Source organism: Amborella trichopoda, chromosome 5, assembly GCF_054954075.1.
Source record: "Amborella trichopoda isolate Santa Cruz 75 chromosome 5, AtrichopodaSantaCruz75HAP2 v2.0, whole genome shotgun sequence".
In the NCBI taxonomy this organism is placed as follows: Eukaryota; Viridiplantae; Streptophyta; class Magnoliopsida; order Amborellales; family Amborellaceae; genus Amborella; species Amborella trichopoda.
Genome location: NC_142340.1, coordinates 4,699,682 through 4,720,302, shown reverse-complemented (window position 1 = coordinate 4,720,302; position 20,621 = coordinate 4,699,682). Strand labels below are relative to the sequence as shown.

The 20,621-nt window shown below is 35.3% G+C and overlaps 2 protein-coding genes across 2 annotated transcripts in view; both read right to left on the bottom strand.

The window, feature by feature from the left end:
* Nucleotides 1–342: 342 nt before the first annotated feature.
* LOC18443456 (uncharacterized) lies at nucleotides 343–6,182 on the bottom strand. The gene is made up of 2 exons (XM_006853645.4): nucleotides 2,667–6,182; nucleotides 343–1,032 (listed from the first exon to the last, which is right to left on the bottom strand). The coding sequence occupies exons 1-2, from the start codon at nucleotides 5,254–5,256 to the stop codon at nucleotides 575–577; spliced, it is 3,048 nt and encodes a 1,015-aa protein (XP_006853707.1). The 5' UTR covers nucleotides 5,257–6,182; the 3' UTR covers nucleotides 343–574.
* An 11,582-nt stretch (nucleotides 6,183–17,764) lies between these two features.
* The window catches only part of LOC18443453 (uncharacterized), a 59,193-nt gene continuing 56,336 nt past the window's right edge, over nucleotides 17,765–20,621 (bottom strand). The window contains exon 16 of the mRNA XM_088867805.1: nucleotides 17,765–18,391. Within this exon, the coding sequence (XP_088723931.1) occupies nucleotides 17,937–18,391 (455 nt within the window). The 3' untranslated portion in view covers nucleotides 17,765–17,936. The remainder of the gene's footprint in view (nucleotides 18,392–20,621) is intronic.

Here is a 20,621-nt window from a genome sequence, read left to right as displayed (position 1 = left end):
AGATCGAATGGGCCCCATAGATGGCCGGGCCATAGCAGCTCTAATAGCTTTCTTTCAGAAAAAGAAAAAAAAAATAGAAACTCCATATCGGGCCGGACAAGCTATGGCTTTGGCCGACGCCCTATCCGCACCTAAGCCATATTATGTGGATCAAGCTTCAAGATTGGGTTGGGCCCCTAGGCCAATTCCCAACCCAACAAAAGACTACTGTTCTGTCCCCACGAAAAAGACTATTTCACCTTTCTTAAGCAGGATTGTATACTACAAGATTATTTATTTTTGTTAAAAAACGATTACAATTATTTTTAGCCATTAGACGTGAAATTCAATAGATGAAAGTGTATCACAACATTTAAAAAAATTTATTTTAGACTTTGTGTCCAAACAATGATACGCCATCACCCACCCGATTTCAAATATAACGGTCAACAATGATTGGGACCTCCTGATAGCAAAAATAAGTGATCTCCTTATATACATTTCCTCTGGAAGCCTACTTTACATCTTTATCATACTAATCATGCATAAAACTTCATAAGAAAGAGAGATAGGGGAGAGATGACAAGAGTCAAGACTAATATACATTGTCCACCACCCCAATGTCTTCCTCAATGGACTTGTGTCTCCTACTACCCCTTATCCCAAGAAAATAAACTGATGGGCTTTTAGGGTGCAAAGGAGCAGCATCAAACTCAGGGCCCATGATTTTCTTACCAGTCCCCCCAGGACTACATTGCAACAGTATGTTCACAGCCTCTTTCATGGATGGCCTCTGAGATGGAGAATGGATGGCACACATGAGCCCTAACCTCAGCACCAAGCCCATGTCCTCTGCAAATCTGGGCTCACATATTGCTTTATCCAAGACTCCATATATTGACTTGTCATTTTGAATTTGAGTTAGAGTCCAGTCCACAAGGCTACTGTGGCCATCACATTTGTTGGCTGAGCGGCCGGTCACTAGCTCTAAGAGGACCACGCCAAAGCTGTAGACGTCGCTCTTCTCAGTCACCTTCATTGTGTATGCATACTCTGGGGTATTCAAACAAAATGCTCTCAATTTTAGTGACAAGTAAGATTAACATGCATAATGCTGAATTTCTCCTCTCTTTTTCTTTTTGGGATGGAATGGCTAGACCAGCCTTGGTCCCAACATGGCCGGCCCCGAGCTTGGCGTACTCTGGAGGGCTTGGCCCAGTCCAGCCAGCCCTGACAAATACAAAGAAGAAAAAAGCAAAAAAAAAATATATATATATTTTGATAGGACTGCAGTCCTATCAAAATAAATAAAATATCAACTTGAAACTCACAAATAATTGCAGCTCTACAATAAAAAAATATTCAAATCGATCATCTTGGCTATGAACATTATGGTTGTAAAAATTAATTAGGATTTCAAAACCTAAAAATAGGGTATTTTATAACACATTATCTAAACCCCCATTTTGTCCTAAGAATAAGTGTCATGGATCCATAAGATCTATACCATTTTTTGAGATTCGACTTTCATAGTCCATCTAAGAAATTATTTTTGGAGCTAGAGATTCTTGATATCCAAAGTACTTTCCATATCAAGATTTGGGGTGACGGTTTACTTTGTTTTCATAAAACCCAGGCCCCAATCCAAATTGGCTTGTGTCTATGTTTTAGAAAAATCGGGTTTTGGACCCCCAACCCATTGCACCATTCGAATCTGTCGAATTGGTAAAAAATTCGATAAAAAATAATAATAGTAGAATAAGAACGTAGCATCAGGGGAGTAGGAACCCAAACCCCGGCTTGCCCAATCTAAATCTAGATCGGTGATTCCTGCTTTAGATTGCCAAGTTTTAAAACCTGGGATTAGGCCTTCCTCTCTTGGTGCGTACCCTTTTTTCAATTGACTCTGTGGACAACTACATAACTTACTCTAAACCATCCAATTTGATATTTAATAAATGGAAACCATCGTGACCACCGTATAAAAGATAAATGGTTTATTTGTAATCAATCCTAAATATAAAAACCTCTCTCTCCCTCTTACTCTCTCAGTCTCCCTCTCCTCTTTCTCTCTCTACACTTAAACTACACTTAAATAGTGAAAGGTCCATATAAACATCTCTTTCTCTCTCTCTCTCTTTAAATAGCAAAATGTAAATATAAAACAGGCTGCGGTTTGTACAGTGAAAGGTACATATAAACATCTCTTTCTCTCTCTCACTTTAAATAGCTAAATGTAAATATAAAACAGGCTGCGGTTTGTATAGAGCCTAGGCTCTAAACAATTAAATTAAGATTAATAGTATCAAAAAACATAGTTTTATTAGTGGAAATCTTTGTGATAGCCTTAAAACATATTTTTATCTTTATTTATAAAGTTTAAAGCTTCAAAAATAATGTGGATCGATATATTTAAGAAAACTTGAAAATTGATGGTTCAAATATGCGTTACAAAATACACTATTTTTTAAACAGGAATTCTAGTTTCTCGTGTTTATGCATATTGATGTCGATACGATCGATTTGAAGATATTTGAACATAAAAAACAAATATTTTTAGGTAGGCTCAAATTTGATTATTGACAGCCTCGGCACCATAAAAACCTCTCTCTACTCTTAAATAGCTAAATAAATGTGAATATAAACATATATCTCTCTGGATTGTAGAGCAGAATGAGAAATCTTACCCGGAGCGATGTAGCCATAGGATCCTGCAACAGCTGACATCGGCACTCCCTGCCCCAACTTATCCACTGTTTCCGCCACCCCAAAATCCCCAATTTTTGCCCTAAACTCCTCATCCATCAGTATGTTACCGCACTTCACATCTCTGTGTATTATGGCGGGCGAGCAACCATGGTGCATGTAGCATAGTCCCTGTGCTACATCAATGGCGATCTGATGCCTCAGGGGCCACGCCATTAAAGCACCTTGGCCACCATGGAGACAGTCCTCTAAGCTCCCTCTCTCCATGAACTCGTAAACCAGAAGCTCTGATTCCTCGCCTGAAATCGTGCACAACAGCTTCAGTATGTTCGAATGCCGGATTTTCCCCAAAATCTGAGCTTCTCCATGGAAATCCTTCTCGTTCTCTGGATTTCTCTTCTCCGATTTGCTTATCTTTTTCACTGCAACTACTTCCTCTCTGATGGCTACTCGGAAAACTTTTCCGGTTCCTCCCCTGGCAATCACGTTGTTTTCAGTGAGTTGTTGAAGGATCTCAGACTCTGAAAACCCCAGCTTCTGAAACGAGGTCACCTGCCAGTTCCCTGGATCTTCTCCTGAAAATATTTTCCGGCGATGAAATAGGGTCGCTATTGTGAAGGCAAGCATGACCATGGAGAATATTCCCGTGACTGTCAAGATTGCCACCAAATATCCCGGCAATCCATCGCCTGAATCTCTGGTGCGTTTTTCACAAGGATGAACGATTACACCACATAGAGCGGGGTTTCCTAAGAAGCTCAGATCAAAAGCAGGGCTATCAAAAGAATGAGGGATTTTTCCAGCGAGATTGTTGCCAGATAGGTTCAGGAAACTTAGCCGGAGCTCACCTATTTCCGGCGAAATCTCGCCGGAAAATTTGTTATTGGTTAGGTCAAGACTGTTTAGTGAAGGTAAAGACCCGAGGGATTTTGGAATGGTTCCTTCGAGCTCGTTATAGCTCATATCCAAACGAGCCAGAGACTCCCAAGACTCAATTTTGGCTGGAAGTTCACCGGAAAGTTTATTTCGGTCAAGTAAAAGGGTTTCCAGCTTTCTCAAAGCTGTGATTTCAGCCGGAAGCTGACCGGAAAATTGGTTGTTGCTCCCTTTGAAAACAGTTAGATTAACTGAGCTCGAAATGCCAGAAGGGATCTTACCAGTGAAGCGATTGTTTTGAACCTCTAATCTGGTTAGTCTCTTGGCTAAAATGGCTGGAATCTGACCGGAAAATGAGTTATTTCCCAGCATCATAACCTCCATGAACTCCAAACTCCAAATTTTGGCCGGAATTTCGCCGGAAAATTTGTTAAGGTGAACCTGCATACTTCTCAAATTTCTACAATTGCTCAGAGATTCAGGCAGAGCCCCTGAAAAAATATTCGAGAAAACCACTATGGCATCAAGATGGCCACTTGCACAGAGACTTTCAGGCAAATTACCAGAAAGCGAGTTCTCTGAAACCTCAAGATTATAAAGAGGGCTATCTTTTCCAAGATCAGGAGGCAAAACACCAGTTAATTTGTTCTTGAAAAGCTTCACATCGTATAAAGATGGAATTTGAGCAAGCCCTAAAGGAATTTCACCCGTTAATTTGTTTCGATACAACGCAAAATTTGTCAAATTCTTCAAGTTCCCAATATCTTCTGGTATAGTTCCGCTGAGTTGATTAATGGAGAGATCCATGTTTATCAATCCCAAAGCTTGAATGGGCCTTGGAATAATCCCTGTCAAATTGTTATAAGAAAGATACAGAAACTCAAGCTTCTTCAAGCTCATCAAGCTGCGAGGAATTTTGCCACTGAGTCGATTGTTGCAGAGATCCAATTGCCTGAGCTCAGTCAAATTTCCATAGAAATCAGGCATTTCTCCAACCAAATTATTTTCTTTCATCCAAAGATAAGTCAATTTTTTCAGGCGCCCAATTTCCGGCAAGATCTTTGCCGGAGGGAATGGATTATAGGCCAAAAGTAGCTCTGAAAGGTTCAACAAATTCCCAATTTCAGGCGAAATCGAGCCATTAAACTGGTTAGCGTGAAGATACAAGTTTTCTAGTCCAGAAATACGGCTAATTCCATCGGGTATATCTCCAGAGAAGTTATTCGCCGACAAATTTAGCTGTTTAAGCTTGGATATGCGAAAAATTTCAGATGGAATTGGACCAACAAAATAGTTTTGGGACAGGTCAAGGAATTCAAGGCGAAAACAGTTGAACAAAACTTCAGGAAATTCACTTGTAATACAATTGTAAGAAACATCAAGGTGGGTAAGGTTCTTTAGGTCACAGATTGAATCTGGGATTTTTTCAGTGATGTTTAGATTGGAGAGAGAGATTCCTGTGATTGAATTTGAATCACAGGTGATTCCAAACCAGTTACAGTGATGGCCACTGGTTGAGTTCCATGAAAGGAGTGGAGGGGGGTTTCCCCACTGTTGTTTGATCTTGAGGAGGACTTGGTCTTCTTGACAGTGGCCATGGAAGAAGGTTAGAGAGAGAAGGAGAGAAAAAAGGGTTAGAGAGAGACAGTTATGAGAGAGAGTTAGAGAGAGAGAGCTTGGGTTTCTCGAGTCCATGTTCGTATGTGGAATTGCCGGATTTGCAGTCTCTTGTTGGACTGAATATATAGATAGGCATATTAGCAAAGGTTTAAAATTATTGGACGGTCCTGATTAGATTCTTTTTAACGTGAACTCCATTCTGTGCCGTGGGTTTTTCTTGAAGCTCTTTCCCGTTGAATTTGGGCTGGAACGATCTAGTGGAAGAAAATGTACGGTTGAGATTTTGGGTGTCGAGAGGTGTAGCATGGTAATTTTTGCATTGAAACTCGGGGGGGACCTACTTAGCTCCATTTGGGGTCATCTTGACCGTTCAATTGTTCTAGGCTCTTTTCTTGATAGTATCGTTTTAAAAGGTTCAATAATGCCGGTGATAGAACTATTGATCACCATAGTAAACTGCAACCTTTCATAGTAGATAGTGTAGTTCCTTATGAGATTCGACTAATTGAATCCTTACCATACACATTGTCACGAAAGAATAGTGGATGCGACTTTTAAGTTAATACACTAGATATAATTGACACTCATAAGTTGATATACTAGATATATGTGACACTCATAGCCACTTGTACTAGTGCCAGTAGGAGAACGCTTCCCAACTCCTGTAAGTGACCGTCAGTTGTCTATTTTTATCACAATTTAAATTTTATCTTACGTTATCTGATAGTATTTTTTTTTTTTTTTTTTACAAATAAAAATTATTTAAAATTTGAAACGTGTGTACATCCTAATGAGGTGCACTTAATAAAATATATGAAACAATAATTTACAATATATAAACGGACTGCAATACTTCCAAAAATTTCCAGAGGTATTTTGATCGTATTATATAATGAGAATTATTTTTTTCATATTTTTATTAGAATTGCTTTACGAAGATGCGCACACGATTCAAAATTTAGATCATTTCGATTAGTAAAAAAAAAAATTAAAAATTAAAACATTACCGGACAACTGTAACCGTACGATGAAGTTTACATGAAAATGAAGGTAGGTAAAATCACTATTTATTTTTTTCTTTAGGCATTTTGTAGTAGCTTCGAATGCTAATATACATGTAACACTAATGAATACTTTTGAATTTTATCTTTTTTATGGTAAAGTTGATACTCTCTAATGTAATTCGTACTTATCTTCTCCCTTTTCCTTTCGAATGTATTGGAATTTGAAAAAATACTATTTGCAATTGGGGTGAGAAATTCATGATTACTTTTGTCCATTGAATTTGAAATCAGGTATCTCAGAGTGTATTGTTCAAACATGATGTTTTAAATAAATTTTTTCAAACTTTGTAACATACCCCAAACTGTCTAATTTGATATGGACAACTTAAAAGTAATTATAACCTCTTTATACATAATTAATTTTTTGGAAATGTACCTAAGAGGTGAGCTATTTTACTCATATCTGATCAACAGTTGTAATAATTGAAAATAGATAAAATATTATTTTCATAAATTATGTTTATTTTAATGATTTTCTTTTCATCTCCTTATTATAATAATCATTATTTTATTTTTTTTAATTATTTGAGATCGGCTGCACAATCTAAATTTATCATTAAAAATAAATAAAAATAAAAAATCTAAATATAGTATTTACATAACCAACCAATTCTATTAGAAAATGGGTAATCTTTTTAACATCTAATCTTTTTATTGACTTATTCTCACCCAAAAGAATCAATCAGATTGTTAGCTTGCATTAGTGATTCACCAATCTACACCAGTTTCTTAGACCACCAGCTCACCGTAACAGCCCACGTTGTAAAGGAAAATGGTTTGATAGGGGCTGCAACCATATCAAAATGAATAAATCATCACCTTATTACTCTTTGAAAAACTAAAATTCAAGCATTGAAAAACCTTTGCATCAATCATTTAGGTTTAAATATTATAGTTGTAAAAAAAATTAAGATTTTCAGCTCTATAAATAGTATATATTGTTATAAGTTGTTTAAACAATCTATATTCTCTTAAAAATAAGCGTTTACAAATCCACAAAGACCTAGTTTTTTAGTTCAAATCTTATTATAAGTATTTAAAAGTGATTTTAAAGTATCATGGGGAATTCCATTGTCGAATTTGCTTTTCAAGCCTAGCTTGGATAACTTTTAACTCGAGTTAACTTTTTGAGCACACAACTTGAGTTTGCGGCAACCTAGGGTTTAGAAAAGCCAAAAGAAGCTTCCATGAGCTGTATCGGCCGTCCATCACGACCAATTATTAAATAATCAAGTCAACAAAGAGCACTCGTGACTTTGACTTTAGTCTGGGTTTTTTACCGCAATAATTGGCATATTGACCAACACGTGTGGCGCACATTTGAGTAGGCAGCGGACGGTTCAGATTTCACATGAACTTTCTCTTTGAACTATTGTGAACCGTTCGATTGTAGTGGGCTCTTCTTGATTGCACGTGTGACATGAGAAGTGGAAAAGAGCGCAATGGAAGGCGAAAAATGCACAAAAGCCAATTTGCTAACCCCACCAATTGATACAATGATTATTAAAGCCATGAAAATGACATTTTCCAACCCTATGAACATTGGAATAAGGCACAGTGACTCACATCATACTTCTTCATATTTAATTTAAGAATATTTGTTTCATGCTGGCTGGACCGCATTTCTACATTTGCGGTCCAGAAAGTGAAAATCGTCCATCTCAAGATCAATGCAACTAGATGTTCCATTTAAAAAACAATGGAAATTAACAACTCAAATGTTTTCTTACTAGAATTATAATTTATAATTCTTAAAATTTATTTATTTTTTCATATTCATGATCTCCATATTAGATATTACATATCCGTGAAAATAATGTCTTAAAATCCATCTCAAAATTAGATGTATTAACATCTGATTTTCATGCGAATGAAACTTATAAAAAAAACAAAAATAATTAACGAAATTTGTTTGTGGCCTCGATTAGGCCCATATTTAATCTAAAACATAGTAAAATCCTTATGCATCCTTTCTGCTTGATCTGAATGTTGTACCGTCCCTTATTCAAAGCTCACATACGTAAAGTATCTACTATTGTATCCATTATTAAAATTAGGAAAACTGAACAAAATACTCATAAGAGATCAACTATTTAACTATTTAATAGTTTTACGCATATTTTTTTGTTTGATTTCAAAAATAACATGACAATGAGTTGGAACAGGGAAAAAGAGTAATTTGTTAAATTATTGAACACACGGGTGCATTTTGATAAAAGGTGTGGTTTCCATACGGTTGCAGCCGTAAACAATCCCACTACAATGCACTTACAAATTTTATCATAATATATAATTTTGATGTAAAATGTTATTGAGATTATCTCGAAATCTAATTTTATATATAAGTATAAAATTTAAAATTTAAAAAATTGTTAAAATCAAGTCAATCTATAAACATATGAAAATCTTGTTGTGAGATGCATTATTTTTTAGTTTCAAAATCTTTTTAATTTTCATAGTCATACATTTCAATGTCGAGATGATCAATCACAGGGTTTTTCAACTTTAAAACAATTTTTTCTGATAGATTTTGAGGTGCATCCGTAGTTCTACTTTATAAGGTTGCAACCTTGTACAAACTTTTTCCTTTGATAAAATATATTAAAATTAGGTAGAACAGCACGAGTAAGTATGTTGAGGTAGACTACTTTTATCAAGAGGTGGATAAGCTTCAATGAATGACTGAAGTTGAACCAAGCCAGTTGCAAGCGGTTCACTGCCCTCATCGAGTGAAATTATTGTGGTGCGCCATTGGCATTGGAGAAAACTTAATTCAAAAATGAAAAGTCAGTTAGTTGTGCTGATTATCATTATATGTTTTGAGTCACTCAGTTATCAGCTTTTGCTTTGGGTGGGTTAGTCAAGAACTTGGAATTCAAGCCCACTGTTTATCTTTGAGTATTTTTAACTCTCAGCTTTTGCCATGGGTGGGTTGGTTAGGAACTTGGAATTCAAGCCCAGCGGCACACTAAACGAAGAGGCTTAATCTCTCTCTCTCTTGGAGTCTGCAAGCATGTGAATGTTACGACGGATTGTTATTTTAAAATAATATCATTTAAAAAGCATAATTTTTTATTACTTTCGGAAAGTGAATTAGGTACGAACCTCAAATTTTAGATAAAACACAAAATACTCTGTTTATAAGGAGAAATTACAAAGAAGGTCGGTCAACTCATTTTTTGTATTTTTCAAACTTGCCCTTCGATCAACCCGAATTTTGATTTTTTTTTTTTAGCTTTTTCGTTAATAGGACAACACCCCAAGATTGAAGGCACAAAAATTCAAAATTTCGCTTGGCCGATGGGCAATTTTGGAAAAAAAAAAAAATATGGGTTAGCCAACATTTTTTTTTTTAAAATTACCCTACAATCTGGGGATAGAGTCCTTGGTCCGAATTTTAATTTTAATTGTTTTTTTAGTTTTTTCGTTAACATGGCAGTTCCCGACTAATGATAAACTAAGAAACAAATTAAAATATCAAAGAACAGTTTTGGAAAAAAATAAAAAAAAATGAAATTCTAAGGAACAATTTTGTAATTTCTACCTATAAATGGAATCTTTTGTAGTTTAGAAGAAAAAAAAACGTAAATCCCTCTCCAAATTTTTTTGTATGCTGTGAAATCTGTTTATGTCAATAAAATTTCATATTATTGTAATAATAATAATAATAATAAAACTCATACAAAACATGCAATACATGCATACACGAATGCATAGTGACAAGGGCGCGGCGCGCTAAAGCACACTTGGTGTGTTAAGAGAAAAGGCCGTGCACAGGGGCCGTTATCTTTCTTTTCTAGTGCAACCCATGTCACTGATCCAGTAGCATCACAACGCCATTTGGGAGTAGCTTGTGACCCATTCTGACAATGTAAACCGGAACCCGGCGCGATGCAACATGATGCAGCGCAATGCGCAGCTGTGCGAGTGTCTCGCCGCACGACGTAACCAAGTGCCACTGAACATCGATTTAAGTTTGAACTGTTGCCACTGTTGATGATCCAATTATATAAACTATAATAACTGATTAATGGTCTATGAATGTTAAACAGAAGTCAAATGGTATGCTTATTCAAAAATGGCGTAACATGAACAGTCACAGGGCTTCATATGAACAATTGCAACCTATATTTGGGAAATTTAGGTGTGTCTCAATTTGATTGTTTAGAGCCTCAACTTTATATAAACATTTTTCATATATATATATATATATATATATATATATGAAAAATGTTTATATAAGGATGCTACTTTATAATGTAGAACTGCAGATGCCCCTCAAAAATCCATCGGAAAAAGTAGTTTTTAATGTTGAAAATCCCTTTGATTGATCATCTCAACATCGAGATGTATGACTATGAAAAATAAAAAGATTTTAAATCTAAAAAAAAGTACATTTTATATCTACACCATCCATTTTCAAGATTTTCATATGTCTATAGATCTACTTGATTTTAACCATTTTTTAAATTTAAAATTTTATAAGTAGATATAAAAATGGATTTTGAGACAATCCTAAAAACATTTTACACCAAAATTATATACCATAATGAAATTTGAAGGTGCACCTTACCTCTACAACTACAGATGCATCCGTATGCCAACTGCACATATATATATATATATATATATATATATATATATATATATATATATATATATATATATATATATATATATATATATATATATATATATATATATATATATATATATATATATATTGAAAAAAGCTGGCATAGGTCCACTAGCTCACACCTGCATATAAGCTACACCTGCATGTAAGCTAAACAACCTAGATTCAATCTGGGATAATCTAACAGCCATGACTCTATTTTGTATTTTAATTTTAATTTTTTTTACACATTTAAATTACTTGAAATTTAGGGCATGTGTTATCAAAAAATAAAAAAATTAAATAAAAATATCAAAAAAATAATTTATAAGAAATAAATTGATCAAACTACACCCATAATTTTATAAGGGTATTTTGATCGATATATTTATTATGGATTATTTTTTAATATTTGTATTAGGTGCGTCTTGATGAGAAGAATAGACGTTTAAAATTTCATGTGATTTAGATTTATAGAAAAACAATTAAAATTAAAATACGAAATGAAGTCGTAATAGTTAGATAAGTCATATTGGATACAGGCTGTTTGGCTCATATGTAGCGTGAGCTAGTAGGCCTACTCCAACTTTCTTTATGATTTAAGTTATTTTATTTACGAGATTGGACTTATGAGGTTTATTGGCATTAGAAGTAGAGCGTCTACCTATATAAGGGCACGTGAGGCTCTATGGAGAGAGAGAGAGTTGGGGTGAGAATTTATTTGGTTTGCCTTTGAAACTTGAATTTCTGACACTATCTTGATCTGGTATGGATTTGACAGGTCAAATTCAGATCAAAAGTTTGGATCTGAATAGTAATTTAGATAGGATCTGGAACAGGTGGATCCTATTCAGATTTGACCCAGTTATTAAAATATTATATATTATTTTATATAACCATATATGTTATATAGTATTTTTTTTGTTATATATTATTTTGTAGAGGTGTGGTTTATATAAAGTTGCAACCTTAAACAATCCAATTAAGGCACACCTCTAAATTTCATCATAGATGTAATTTTGAAATAAAAAATTCTTAGGATGACTTGAGAATTTATTTTCATCTCTAACAATAAAATTTTAAACTCTAAAAATGGTTTAAATCATGTAGATCTATAAACACATAAAAATCTTGAAAATGGACGATCCAGATAATGTGTTACAAGATACATTATTTTGCGGACTCAAATCTTTTCTTCTTTTCATATTCATACATCTTGACGCCAAGATAATCAATTAAAGGGTTTTTCAACATCCAAACAACCTTTTATGATGGCTTTTTTTGAGGTGCACTTTTAATTCTACATTTTAAAGTTGCAAACTTATATAAACTTTTTTTATTTTTTTAGATATAAAATAATATATAAAATAAGTTTTTGGATCCGACAAGGTCCGGATTCTAATTCAAATCCCATGTATACTTCTCAAATCGGATAGAGATCCAAATATTATGGATCTAATCCGTTCCAAATCCAAATCCAAATCAAAATCAAAGTCAAAGTCTCATGTATAATTTTCAAACCCGAATCCCAATAGATCCAGACACGATCCAACCCATTTTCAAACCTGGGGGAGTGAGGGGGAGAGAGGGCATCCGGTCCTAGGTAGAGAGAAGGTAGAGGGAGAGAGGAAGCGTCACATGACGTCCATAGAGAAAATAGAGCCTAGAGACGAGGTCCCTCATTTTTGTAGTCAATATTTCTTCATTACTAAAAAGGAAATTTTCTCTATCCAGATTTGTTATTTTGGTGTTCTTAATATTTCTTCATTATTAAAGATAATTGCTTTCTTTCTTCAGAATTTGGTATGTTTTGTTACTCTATATTTCTCCATTACTAAAAACGAAATATTTCTCTCATTTGTGATGTTTTGGTTTAGGGTAAGTGTTCCATGAGTTAGCGGTAGCAAGAGCCCGCGGACTTAACAACATGGATCTTGTGTAAAGTGTATAGTCCATAAATAACATATGGACGGTGCACAAAAAAAGTATATATATATTTTAAAATGGTTTATTTTTCTCTACATATACATTAACCATCTTGGCCTAGATGATGAACGTACAAAAACATTACATAAAAAATCCATCTTTGAAATGAATTTTCGAGGGGAGCTGGATATGTATGTACATATGAGTCGGCTCTCATAGAAACCCCATCCTTTGGTTTATTCCGAATGCCTATTTTCATTTGTGTTTCTGATTATGCGCGAGTATTGAGGAAAATAGTTTGATAAAAATAAATAAAGCCTCACCTCATAACTCATAGGAAATTGCAATTCAAGCATTGGAAAACTTTTATATTAATCATTTCGGCTTGAACATTATGGTTGTAAAAAGAAATTAGAATTTCAATACTAAAAAATAGTGTATATTGTAACAAATTATCTAGACCGTCTATTTCACCCTAAAAATAAAGCTATGCATGATCTACACCATTCTTTGAGTTTCAAATTTTATTGTTGGCAGTGAAAATTGATTTTAGAGCCATTATGGAGATTTCCGTTGCCGAAAGTACTTTCCGGACGAAGATATGAAGAGAGGCTTTATTTTGTTTTTATAAAGCCTAGGCCTTATAAAAACTTCATCCTGAGTATTTATAATGTCGTGAATGTCCGTGATGAGACTCAATATTTCATACTTAATACCCTTTTCAAACACTCAAATTGGAGTATGTACTCAACTATTCACTAGCCCTAATATTAAAGAGGGCCTTCTTGTAATGGATTCATTAAGCTACAATTAATTTCTAAGGATGCTACATTTGGTGGTGAATGGTGGGCTAGGTGATAGAGCTATATATGAGTCAGCTCGACCCCAACTTAGACCTGAACAAGACAGGACCAGGTACAATGCTCAAAGCTGGGTGTGGTGGATCTGCCGGGTTCACCATTCACATATGCGCATACGCACATACACACATAAACCCGGGCTTAGACCCGATCAATTCTAGGTTTTCTGGACTTGGAATATTCTTGTCAGATCCGAATCCAATCTGGCCAAAGCGAACATGTAACTCCGTTCAGGTCAAATCACTAGGTCACTAGGTAATGGGAGCTTGCTATCGATTGGCGCTCCAATCTTAATCCCCTCGTGCCAAAATATGTGTCTTTTGCAATAAAAATGATAATGTTTGGAGAAGTTTTAATCAGAAATTTTTAAAGATCATTTTTATCTAACCTTGTAGATAATTTATACAAAAATTAATTTTGAGTTCTCAAAATCAAGATCTAATTATCAATCCTCCCCAACTAAAGACTTCATGTGAACAGTTTTAGCTTCTAATGAAGTCAATTAGGTGGGTTAAAACTTTCTCAATTGTCATATGTAGTTGCCCTATTTGGACCCTAAATTAATGGGTGCAAGTTCACTGTCATACTGATCTAGGTTTTCATTCTCCATTGTTCTACCCAAAAAAATATAAATCTCATGTTCAATCCTCTGTAGTTTAGAAATATTACATACTTGGATTTTTTGATAAAACCAATGTACTCTCTGATAACTCTCAACTTATATACACATGACCATTCATTCTACAAGAGAGCAAGAAGAAGTACAAATCAAGCAATTCTTCAATTCATGGATCAGCCACACTGGGGAACAGATCATATCATAAAGGATACATTTGGCATACGGATGCATCCGTAGCTGTAGAGGTAAGGTGCGCCTTCAAATTTTATTATGGTATGTAATTTTGGTGTAAAATGTTCTTAGGATTGTCTCAAAATCTATTTTATATCTACTTATAAAATTTTAAATTTAAAAAATGGTTAAAATCCAGTAGATCTATAAACATATGAACATCTTGAAAATGGACGGTGTAGATAATATGTTGTAAAATGCACTATTTCTGTGGCTTAAAATATTTTTATTTTTCATGGTCATACATCTCGATGTCAAGATGATCAATCAAACGGTTTTTCAACATTAAAAATAACTTTTCCGATGGATTTTTGAGGTGCATCCGTAGTTCTACATTAAAAGGTTGTATCCTTATATAAACTTTTTCCTATCATAAATGTCACAAATAATTAAGAAAATTTTAAATAATACAAAGAGCAGAGGGTCGATTCATGGACTACGCATGAGAATGAGACATCTGAAAAATGGACTATGGCTATTAGAAGGTAGAAGGAGAGAGATATTCTTTGCTTCATTTGCTTTAGGGAAATTCACGTATGGATCGAGTTTGTTTACCATTATAGATTATTTGCTGCATTTGCTTTAGGGAAATTTACGTATGGAATGACCAAAAAATAAGTTGTTGTTATTGTCAATAAGGACAGATACTCGATTTTTTTTTATCAAGTTTGCCTCGGTCCGATTTTTCAATGGTCTCGGCCCACTCTCTCCAATCTCGTTGCTATCGGGCCTCTCTCCCACTCTGTCTCAAAACCCTACTCTCATTACCCTACAGATGTGAAGAGAAGAGAAGAGGGAGAGGGAGAGGGCCGTTTGTTCCTTACTGTTATGGTGGGTGTAAAAACAAACAATGCACATTCTCTTCGTAACGATATTTCTACAAATTTTTATATCTCTGTTTCTCTTACGATATTTCTCCCTCTATCTCTTTGATCATGATGAGGCAATGGACCGTCTCTTCCTCTCACTAACCCAACCATGTGTCCATCTCTTTTTGAGTCCTCCATCCTCTCAACCATGTAATTACCAACCAGCAAGGTTCTCTCTTGTAAACATAAAACTGAAATGGGTAAAGGACCCAGTTCTTGACACAGTGGTCGCCATGGAGAAGGGCCTCAAAGCTGTGTGCGAGCTCAAAGACATGATTTGTAAGCACACGGATAGCTGCTTGCCCATCTACCGAGAGAGAGATAGTTTTGTTAGAATAGAATCTGTAACCTGGATATGGCCCTGGATTCCACTAGGAATCGACAAGAGAGGGAAAGGGAAGACGACATGAGAGGGAAAGGGAAAACGAGAAAGCCTTCGGATGATTGAAAAATTGGATTGGGGGTAAATTTGGTAAAAAACCATAAAGAATTTTTGCAGGTTCGTTATTTCAAATAATAAGAGACTATTTCGGCAATTCCGCACAACATTTAAAAAATCCGTACAAGACAAGGTGCCAAGTTCTCATAAGATAGAGAATACATATCAATACAGTACTCAAGTTGAGATTTGCTTTGAGCGTAAATTTTTCAATCCCATTTGAACATCATAATTTTTTTCTAGTTAATTGGGCTATACAAATTATGGTATGTCATTCTACTCTACTAAGTGTCATACTTTTGATGAGTCCATAAATCTTCATATATTTTCAAACTACTTCCAATCACATCTTTTTGAGTTTACCCCTTGTCTTTTTCAATCTTTCCACTCGAACTAACTTGCAGCTCCTAACAAACAGGTGCTTTATTGGGTCGGTGCCAGATATGTTTAACCCACCTAAGTCTACCATATCTCATCTTATCCCCTATTGGTACCGCACTTAAATTTTCTCGAGTAGCTTCATTTTAAATTATATCCTTTCTTATTTTGTCATTCATCTATCTCAACATCCTCATATCCGCTACATACATTTTATAGGTATATTGTTATTTGTCCGCCCAACATTTCGTCCCATAGAGCAAAGCTGCTTTAACAATTGTCCTATAGAACTTGCTCTTCAACTTTGTTGGTATGTGTCGATCATATAAATTTTTAGTTGTACATTTCTACTTTGTCCATCCAGTTCTAATTCTGTGTGCGACATCTTCTTCAATATCTAATTTTTATAGATTATCGACTTAAGATAGCGAAAATATGATCTTTAATATGGATGCTTTATACCGCAGGAGATATAGATGTAGAAATGTATCCCCTAACTCATGGAACCATTTTCCATAAAAAAAAAAAAAAGCAGCTCATGTTGATGTCATTTGTCAATCCACATGTCACATAAAAGTATGGTGTAGCAATCCAAAATCAAAATTGATACCTTATAAGATATAAAGGCCGTAGGCTATCATTGAACATACAATAAGTGAGCCAATTTTTCTTCAATGGAATCCTGTGTCTTGTGATTCATAATCAAGATGGATGCTGTAATGATAGCATGGAAATATCAAGGATGGTTTTGATTCATTTATGACTTTAATTTGACCCTGTGCGAACTCGTTTACGAGTTCGATTGAATACGCATCCTTCAACCGGTTCATTAGATCCGCATACTTATGGTCATCACTATAATGGTAAAAATAAATTTCATTCTGGTGCGTCCCAAGATAAATTCACAAGGGTCGTCTCTGCTTTTTCCTATCTTTACTTGGGTTTTGTTGAGGGTTAGAGAGTGTTTTTAAATCCTTACAATTACAATCTACTTGTTGAAAGAGATTTATAAACATTACCATTAATTTCTATAATATGGAAGATAAAATAATGAAATAGTCACATGACTAGGGTTGGCAACTAGCCGGACCTTCTCTATCGGGCTGGCGTTATGTTGAAGAGGCTGAGGACATGGCCAGGTCAGAATGGGCCTGATAGCTTGCTTTTAAAATTTTTAAAAAAAGATTAAAAAAAAAAAAAAGAAGAAGAGAAAACAAAAACAAAAAAGAAAGTTGAGACCATGTTCGACAATCTATGGCCTTAACCCAGACCTGGCCCGACCCGTCCCCACGGCCATATTTTGCAGATTAGGCCTTAGTTTTTCAAGACTTGGTGTGACAAGGCCTATTCCCAGCTTCATAAAAATACTAATTTACAATTCCCATGAAAAAGATCATGGAAAAAGTTTATATAAGGTTTCGAGCTCGAGATTCATAGACATGAAAAAACAAAAAATAAGATTTTTAGTTCTAAAAATAGTTTATCTTCTAACATATTATCTGGACGTATATTTTCTAAATTTTCAAGTTTTTTTGGATCTGCTTTATCGTGACCATTTGTAAAACTTTAAATTTCAGATCGCTTTGCGGTACCTAAACTTCATTTTCAGTATAGTTTGAGGTGCACATTAATTCAATAGTATAAGGATGATACGTTATACAAACATCACCCTTTCACCTTTCTTAAGCCAACCGTACATATTTCTCATGCTAATCATACATACAAGTTCTTGAGGGGGAGAGGTGACAAGACTACTATACATTCTCCTCCCCACCAATGTCTTCCTCAATGGGCCTCTGTCTCCTGCTCCCCCTTGTCCCAATAAAACAGCCCGATGGGCTTTTAGGGAACAAAGGAGCACCATCAAACTCAGGACCCATGATCTTCTTCTCAGTTCCCCCAGCACTACATTGCAACAGTATGCGCACAACCTCTTTCATCGATGGCCTCTGAGACGGAGAATGGACGGTGCACATGAGCCCTAACCTCAGCACCAAGCCCATGGCCTCTGCAAATCTGGGCTCACATATTTCTTTATCCAAGACTCCATACATTGACTTGTCATTTTGGATTTGAGTTCGAGTCCAGTCCACAAGGCTGCCATGGCCATCACATTTGTTGGCTGAGCAGCCAGTCACTAGCTCTAAGAGGACGATGCCGAAGCTGTAGATGTCGCTTTTCTCAGTCACCTTCATTGTGTATGCGTACTCTGATATTCAAATAAAATGTTTTCAATTTTAGTGAGAAGTAAGATTAACATGCATAATGTTGAATTTCTCCTCTCTTCATCTACGCTGGAACAGCTGGGCCAGCCTTTGTCCAACTCCCAATAGGGCTGGCCCAAGCCCAGCCCAATCTTGAGGGCCTGGCCCTGTCCATGCCACCCCTAATAAATGCAAAGAAGAAAAAGGAAGAAGTAAGGAAAAACAGGGCCGCGCCGGTCCAGCCCTGTCATGGCTGAAGCCTAGCCTGGCCCAGCCCTTAGGTCATTTTTGTAGCCAAGGCCGGGTCCATTGCCAGCACTACTCTCTCCGTGAGTAGTAACATAATCTCCTTCTCCCACTTCATTCGGATCTCTCCCTTGTGACCTCCCCTTGGTGTACCATATGCGTTACCCATGTTAGGTATTAAACATATATACTCCTAGTGAATTTATAATGCCCGCAACCTTATTTGTAGAAATAAGATTTGTAAAAATAAGATGGGAGTAATCTATACTGCTCATTATTTTTGGATGGTATAGATTTGATACTATTTTAAAGGACATGTCATGATCATATTTAAAAGGTGTATCAAATCTATAATGTCCAAATAAAATAGATAATTTAAAGTACTGCAACATTATTTCTACAAAAAAAAGTTGCAACCCTATACAAACTACACCCTATAAAGATCCGAGATTCAAATCCCCTAAGTCGGCTCGAGATCAAGAGCGAGGAGATTTCAAAATTTTCCAAACCTTGGAATTGCCAAATTCTCCTTTTCTCTGCCCCTTTTTAGTTTTATTGTTAAATATAACCCATTCGGCCATTCCAACTCAGCAATCACCTAAGTTAGACTGATTGAATGGGAACTAGATTGCATGTGTTTTAGAATCCAAAATCAGCTGTCAGACTCCCACTCATTTTGTCAATCCGGATCACCCAAACCAATAAATTGGTTAAAAAGGAATAATAATAATAATAATAGAGTAAAATCAGAGCATTTGAGGGAGTAAGAACCCAAATCCCCACCCAGAAAATCTAAATCCAAATTTACAATTCCTAATCCAGATCGCCAAGTTTTAAAACCCTAAATTGTCTCCCTCTCTCGGCACAATTGAGTGCACCAATCATTAGACGGATAGCGATGGAAAGAGAGAGAGCCCATATTACTTGGCTCATATCATATTGTGGGATTCTGCTCTTCTCTATCACCTTCGATCCACTGATGAACGGCGATGACACCTCCCATTAGTTTATGCTCCTATGACCATAGTATATATTTCCTCCTACACGCCTCTATACCCCTTTCTCTCTCTTCTAGCATGTAATCCACATTTGTAAAATACATAAATCTCTCTCTATCCCTCTCTCTCTTCACATAAATAGCAAGATGTAAATATAAACATATCTATCTCTCTCTACACTTCAATAGCTAGATGTAAAAATAAACATCTCTCTCTCTACGCTTAAATAGCTAACTGTAAATATTAACCCTCTTTCTCTCTCTGAACTTAAATAGCTAAGGGCGCAACCCCTCTTTCTCTACATGTAAATAGCTAAGGCGGCGTTTGTTTTGGGGGAACTTATTTCTCCATAACAAATAAGTCTCTAAAAATGTAGTGATCTCGTGTTTGGCGTACAGGAAGTGCTACGGAGTCCAGAATTTATTGGAATATTTTTATTCCTCAACTTTCCCAATTTTTATTTAAAAAGAAGAACGTTTTTTTTTCATTCCTAAGGCAGGAACTTAAACTTGAGAACATATTTTGGCGAAAAGACCCTCATATTTATTTTATCAATGTTATTTGTATGTATATATATATATATATATATATTAAACATATACATAATAATATAAATTATATATAAAGATGCGGTTTGTATAGAGCCGAGGCTTTAAACAATCAAAGTAAAACGCACCTTCAAATAGTGTCGAGAGATGTGGTTTCAATACTGGCAATCTTTGTAATAGCCTTAAAATATATTTCCGTTTTTAATTATAAAATTTAAAGCTTCAAAAATGGTGTATATAGAGCAGAATTACAAAAACTTGAAAATTTTGAAAATTGACGTTCTAAAAATGAGTTACAAGATGCACTATTTTTAAGACTTGAAATCTATTTTTTCTCATGTCCATGCATATTGATGCCGAGATGATCAATTTGAGGATATTTGGGCATCAAAACATCCTCTTCGAGTGAAATTTTTGAAGTGTGCTCTAATTTGATTGTTTAG